Consider the following 7730-nt stretch of genomic DNA (forward strand, 5'->3'; position numbering starts at 1 on the left):
TACTTAGAAAAAAAAATATAGTACTATAAAACTATAGTACATAACAGGAATGCACTGAGTGCACTTTAATTGTCGAAAATTTAAGTGAGCTTTTACTATCCAATGGGATAATTCAAATTGTTACTAATTTATTTAGTGTTTTTGACTTTGGGGTGCAATTTTTAAAATTTACAGGGGGTTTGTAAAATTTTCATGAGTTTACATATAAATATTTAAATGTCTACCGGTGCAACTGCACCCCTAGAATGACAATGGATCCGCCCCTGTGTGCATACACAACCTGACCATTTTCAGATGAGCACAGGCACCGATTGAATATTTCAGGGTCATCCGTCTCAGCTTTCTCTGATCTGATGGTTTCTTTTTTGGCTAAATTTCAGAAAACCCCTTTAACTTGGAGGATAATCAGATAACCTCTTGTAACTTTCAATATATCAAGGAAACCCCCCTTAACTTTAGGGGTTATCAGAAAATTCCCTTTTTAAATGTTTTCCCAGAAACCCCCCTATAAGTTTGAACTCCAATTTTTACTGGCAAAAATATCCTCCTGCGTAGGTTTATTCACTTGTGAAAATTGCGATTAATGCTGTTTATGGGGGTTTCTTGATAAAATTTTAAATTTAAAGGGTTTTTTCTGATTACCCCTAAACTTAAGGGGGGCTTTTTGATATTTTCAAAGTTATGGGGGGTTATAATCATCCAAGGTTAAGGGGGTTTTCTGATATTTGGCCTTCATTTTTTTTCCTGAATCATCTTTATGATGTTGTTACCTAATTTATGGATTGTGATTAGTTTGTTTCTCAGAACAAGCTGATTTCATCCACGAACTGAAATTGGTTCCATAAGACATGTACATCACATAAATTAAACTTACATTATCAAATGTCAATTCAAACAAAAGCCAACCTTCCGTTGCCACAACAAATAAATATCTGAATGAAGATCAACTTCGACGTTCTCATCTAGAACCCTGTATAATGGTGAGATGCAGTGCAGTTTCGATCTTCGTTAATGCATAGTAGTCTATCCAAAGAATAGTAGAGAGAAACAGGCGATAAATGAACATAACTTGAAATAGCAAAAATATAAATCTGAGTTCTTCATAGGATTCTGGAAGCTTATATTTCTATTTTAATTCAGGAGGATGTCACCCCCAAGAGAGTCGTCGAGATCGTTGAGATGCTTCGGAGAGGAGAAGCTCCACCAGTAAGTGCCTGAGCTCAAGAGAATTACCGATACAGATGCAAACTTATAAGGATTTAGAGATTAATTTTAGTAAATCTTGACTCTTGCAGGTGGGCACACAAAATCCAGATCGCATAAAATGCGGCCCTGCTGGAGGTATCAAAACTTTGTTAGGGGAGCCAAAGCCACCGCCATGCAGGGATCTTGATGCCTGCTAATGTTAAATTATTTGCATTTTCCAACACGAGACGAGGCATGAAATAATCGAAGTGCTAAAACGCTCATCAGATTTTCTATGTTGTCTGCTGGAGCCCTGCTTGGTGTTCCTCTGCTTCATTTGTAGTCCTTTTCCAATGTTGTTATCATGTAGGTTTATTAGGTTTTCGTGTTAATTGTACTTGTGTTGTTTGGTGGTGATCATCAATAAATCCTTTAACAACTCGAATGCTATACACCGCACATTTATTGGGGAATATCCATAAACACTTTGGATTATTCTTCCTTTTATTTTTAGGAATTCACATGCAAGTGGAGTGAAGCTTAGAAAGCATAGGCTCCAGGTATTTGGTGTCCCGTCTTGAAATTCATTGCTATTCTGCAGGATACACGTACCGTCCAAGCTCCCGTTATTTCGGGAGACTAGGTGAATAGAAATACAGGGTAACCCGTTTAAGTTTCATTTTGGGTTAAAGCTTTGCTACAATGTCGCCTACACCATTTCTGATGTTTTTCCACATTCTCCATGTATCAATTAATCAAAAGGTGCGGTTGAAATGTGCTCAGAGCATAACCCAAAACAGTGTAGTTTTTGCACTAAATTGGTATAGTTTTTACACCAAATCTTTATTTCATCTCCAATCCATTACACTAAATTTTACATCACAAAGAATATTTCTTTTATGATTCTTATCTTCTAAAATTTTTATCTATTTAAAATATTTAACAAATTATATATTATATAATTATATAATACATCACATATAATTAATTATAATGATATATTTTATGAATAAAATACAAATATAAAAATAATGCTTAATCAAGTTAAAATATTACTTTATGTTGTATTATTATTTATTATTATAGAAAATAATAATACAACATAAATTATTGTGTAATAAAAGGGAGATTTTATAAATTATGTGCTAAGTTATCTTGTATTATTATTTATGTTGTATTATTATTTTTATCAAATAATTAAAAAAGTAAAAGGCTAAAAATAAAAAACCAAAAAAAATTCCCACACCAAAGCTACAGTGTTGCGCCAAATCTGGCGCAACACTGTAGCACCTCATCAAAATGGCGCTACGTTTGCCGCCCGGTTGGAGAAACATTTGGCGGAAACTTTGCGTCATTTTGGGTTTTTGAAGATCGGTTGGAGATGCTGTCATGCAGGTAATTGTTTAGTTCGTAATTAAAACCCTGCCCTAGGGTGTTTGCCGGGATGGTCGGCGGGTTTGCTTTCTGTTTAATGGTTCCGACTTTGAATATCCAATTAGCTTTTTTGAGATTGGGATGGATTTAAGGTGAGCTCTGTTTTCTAGATTTTTGGAAGGGTTGAGTTCTGAAGATGATGTGACGGTTCTTTCAATTTAGGACTCTTACCTTTCTTTCGGACGTAGGAGTTTCTTGATCAATTTTCTAATTTGCAGCAAAATCCGAAATATTTTAAGGGAAGTCTCTGGCAAAGTGTCCTTTCTTCCCACAGTTGTAACAGTTACTATCAGGTCTCCTTACTCGACGATCACATTGCTCCTTACGCTGTTGCGTTCTGTCGGTGTATGGTCGTCCTGGCTGCCTCCTTGAACCAACCTTTCTATACTCCTCTTTCCTCGCGCCTCTTGGTTTGCCTCTCTCCTTGCTGCTGAAGAATGCTTCATCTTCTCCTTTTATTGAAACGTCGACCATTTGTTTGGCTAGGGTTTCCTGTGTAGCGAGCAAATTCTCCAACTCTAATAATGTTGGTTGAGTCGACCACCTGTGTGTAGCAGCAATGAATCCGTGATGTTCCGGTCTCAAACCGTAGATGATTATTCTCCTCATCCTTGCATTGGATGTTAGACCCTAGGAGGGGGGGTGGGGGTGATTAGGGTCTTATGCTAATCTAATCCGATTTTATGCCAATTAAAACTAATTAACGAATTATTCTTACAAGATAGATATACAATATGTTATAAGCAAGAATAAGCAATATGAACAAAGAAAAATATCCTAGCAATGAGATATACTATGAGATATATGCGAGGATATACAAATAACATAAGGGTAAACAATCTAAACTAGATAGTGGGCGATATAAATAACGAGCAATAGACAATGGCGATATGAAATATGAACACAAGATAAGTGCGCCAATGCAATCACAAACAAACGATATGTTCACGGAGTTCGGTCCCCACGACCTACGTCTCCGCTCATCACCTCGAGGAGATCTCCACTATCACAACCGGGTTTTCTACGCTCACCCGAATAACGTTTACACCACACAATATCGGTTTTCAACGCTCACCGATCAACGTTCACAATCTCATAATGTAACTACACTCCACACCCTCTAAGTGTGGTCTCTAGCCCGTGTCCTTCCTCAAGTGCTCGGAATTACCACCTCTCTCTAGGTTTTACTATCGACCCCACTCCCCTTAGAAGCGACCCCGTCTCTCACCACACACTCCTCTCGGTGTACTAGTATCATACAAAGTGATCTTTACAAATAGGCTCACAATACAATAAATTTGTTCTCTACAATAGATGAGAACTCAATGTAGGCTCACACTCAATGTCACAATTCCACAACCCAAGTTATACTATGAATGTAAATACAATAAGCTCAATGTGGGTGTGTGTAACAATAACATTTATCAAATCTAAACTCAATACAAAAACTAGCTTTAATGAATAATAATCAAATAAATATGCAAATATAAAGCTAGATATGAGTTTAGAAAACTTCTCAATAAATCAAGAGAGAGAGAGAGGGAGAAGAGTTGGATGCTCAAACACCGATGGATGATCTTCCTCAAGCTCTTGTGAAATTGTTTTCACAAAACAAACTCTCAAATACTTAAAATCTTTTTAAACAAACTTAAACCAACCATAAACCCTTGTTAAAACTTTCTTAAACTTGTTTAAAACACTCTCATGTTTCCCCTGATAGTGGGGGGGTTTGAGGATTTATATAGGAAGAGAAAACAACAGCCAAATGCCTAAACAAAATAACAAAAAGGCCAAAGAATCAAAATCTAATTCTGTACAAAATATAGTCGTTGGGCGATTAGCGGTCGACCGTGGGAATTTCGCGGTCGACCGCGAGCAACTCCAGAAACTATTTTGGGCTCTGGACATTAGCCGGTCGACCGTGACAGTCAATCGCGAAACTCTCTGGACTGCATCCGGTTGACCGTCACGGTCGACCATGAGCCTCTGAAAAACATCCTGAGTCCCTAGACTCAAGGCGGTCGACCGCAAACTGATATATGACATTACAGGTTTTGAAGCGGTTTTTTGATTTTGAAACCCTGTTTAAAAATAGCAAACAAATTCCAAAAATTATGAAACTTTGAGAAATGATTGTAGACATCATAATAAATATGCTACAAAAACTGGTTTTCAAAAAGGACCTCCCAAATGAAAATATCATCATTTTGCAAAATAGTCTAAAACATGAAAATGTAAACACATGAGTTTTGACATTTTAGCTTAACCATGTTTTGAAATATTACAAAATGTTTGACATTTTAGCTTAACCATGTTTTGAAATATTACAAAATGATTTTGTAGACTTAATAAAAGATATATATGATTATTGTTAAGTCCCCATGTTTTGAAATATTACAAAATGATTTTGTAGACTTAATAAAAGATATATATGATTATTGTTAAGTCCAAAAACTGAGAATACAATATTTTCACAAAATTGCATATTTTGCAAACTCAATAGAATATGAAACACATAAATGTGAAAATGAAGATATATATTGTTTCATATATATATATAGCTAAACTAAAATAACTTATCCACATATAAAACAAATAAGTATTATATATCTATTTGTTTATAAAAACTTTTGTGGATAAAACACATAAACCATTAAATTGTGTGTGTATAATATTGAGCTTAAGATATTAACACACAAGTATAAACCTATACTACAAATACTATAAACTATATACCTAAGTTTCAAGGTCTTCAATATAGCTTGACTCAGTAAACTTACGGATAAAGCTTGAACTTGAATATTTAACTTGAATTGCATTGCTTCATTCCACTATTTCCGCCAACCTCCATTTGATATGATCGTTATGACGCAATTCCATCCAACCTCCAACATATTGTTTGTCTATAATGAATATAAAATACAAACACTAGATAAACAATATTAGATATAAAATGTTTGTTAAAAATCATCAAAATAAAGAGGCTAACAATCTTTCCCTTTTTTATGATGACAAACAATTTACGAAAAGATATATATATGCATGAAGGGAATGAATATATAAATAATAATAATCATGCATATAACCAAAAAGAATATACTCATAATATTTCTCTCCCTTTGACAACATCAAAAAGGGGACAAAGGATGAAGAGAGCGAAAGCTTCCCCTACATATAAGCATGGATGAGTATAAAACAAATATAGGGATTGCTCCCCCTATCAAAATGCCTCATAGGATACATGAAATGAATGCTAAGGCAAAGCATGTGAGCAAGCATAAATGAAAAAATATGCTAAATTTAACTCACATACAAGAAGACAATGATAACACATATAGATATGTCATTATGAAGATAGTGTCTCATTATACTAACATAAAAATCATGTATAAGAATAGATTTATGAAATCAAAAGAAGAGGAACATGAAAATCATGTAAAAAGTTTTTAAATGAAAACAAATCAACCAAAAGAAATCATAAATCAAAGTTTATATCCAAAAACGATGTTTGATCAATAAAGAAAACTTTCTTTGTAGGACTTGATCAAACCACTCATAGAATACATTATAAAGCATATTTGATTGTGCTATATAATGAATTCAAAGCAACGAATCAAAACAAATTTTTGACAAAAGAAATGCAAGAGATGCAATAATATATTAAGCTCTTAAGCTTGTTCCAACCCATATAAGAACTTTTAGTACCCGGCAAACAAGATTTGGGAATAAACACCCAATAAACCCAGGAGGGTTATATAAACACAAACCTCTCATCAAAACAAAACCAACAATCATGAAAACAAGAGAATTTGACCAATAAAAATAATTGTTTTCATGTTTAAAAAATTAAAGTATAATTTTTAAAACCAAGAAAAGGAAAAAGAAAAACACTTAAATACTTGGTTTAAAAATCAAATTTGTTTTGGTACCCAAGAATTCTTGGTACCAAGAGATTTAGGAACATGACCCCTATCTTTTAAGCTCAAAGCCCTAGGGTTATGAACCCTCTTGGGCGCATGTAGTGAACTAACACGGCCAAAGCAATAATCACTCTAATGATCCTTCCGATTGTAATATGTGCAATGAAAGAGATCCATTTGTTTTTTGTGGACCATTAGCTCGTGCACGGGAACCATTTGCAAACAAGGATTTTTCTTTTAAATTATTTTGCAAATGAGAAACATCATTAAACAAAGGTGGTCTATTTGAGAAATTTGACAAGTTTGAACATTTTTTCAAGTCATAATAAAACTTCTCAAATGGTCAAATCTACCACAAATATCACATTTAAACACATGTGGTTTACTAGAAATATTTGGCAAACGTGATTTTCTTTTCAAATAAAAACAATACTTGGCCAAATGACCAAAACGACCACAATGATCACATTTAAACACATGAGCATGCTTATGATGAACTTTATGAGTGTGTGCATATATATGTGTGTGTGATGAAGAAGCCTTATGAGATGCACAAGAAACATTAGTCTTAGAAGATTTGTGTGCATCATAGTAAAATTTAGCAATGTGGCCTTTACGACCGTAAATTAAGCATTTGTAAACTTTGCTATACAAGTGTGCATAGTGTATATGTGACTTTGTAGCACTAGATTTAACACACTTGTACATAAGTTTCTTATGGTTATCAATGCATATTCTCAAAGTTGAATCTAAAGATTGTTTTCGTCGAAAGTAGTCTTCATTATCGAATTCATTACAACTTTGATCATTTACAATGAATTCAAACAACAAAAATAAAGATTACAACTTTTTAGAAAATAAACACAAGAACTGTTTATTAACTCTTGCTTATGTGGGGTCTTCGCCTGTGCCGGGGATGTTGATATCCGTGGACTGCAGCGGATCGGATCCGGTTATCAGAAAATTAACAGAGCTCCTACTTCACCAATGAAGTATTCGCTTGAAGTACAGAAATCGACCAAGTGAAATCAGTACTCTTCTCGAGATTAAGACCAAGCCTAATCTCAAGGAACGGACGGGGGGAAATACGGGTTCAGATCCTTCGAAAGCCTTCCTCTTTATGCAAAAGTTCGCCAGGATCTGACTTGCCTTCACTGTAAATTCGTGCTCCTTTGACTCCTCAATCCAGCA

General features: G+C 34.5%; 1 protein-coding gene across 1 annotated transcript in view; it reads left to right on the forward strand.

Moving 5' to 3' along the window:
* The window catches only part of LOC109820541 (NADH dehydrogenase [ubiquinone] flavoprotein 2, mitochondrial), a 14888-nt gene extending 13153 nt beyond the window's left edge, over window positions 1-1735 (forward strand). Inside the window, exons 9-10 of the mRNA XM_020386700.1 lie at window positions 1141-1206; window positions 1296-1735. Coding sequence (XP_020242289.1) covers window positions 1141-1206; window positions 1296-1403 — 174 coding nt within the window. The 3' untranslated portion in view covers window positions 1404-1735. The remainder of the gene's footprint in view (window positions 1-1140; window positions 1207-1295) is intronic.

The sequence above is a fragment of the Asparagus officinalis genome, chromosome 8 (assembly GCF_001876935.1).
Source record: "Asparagus officinalis chromosome 8, Aspof.V1, whole genome shotgun sequence".
NCBI lineage: Eukaryota > Viridiplantae > Streptophyta > Magnoliopsida > Asparagales > Asparagaceae > Asparagus > Asparagus officinalis.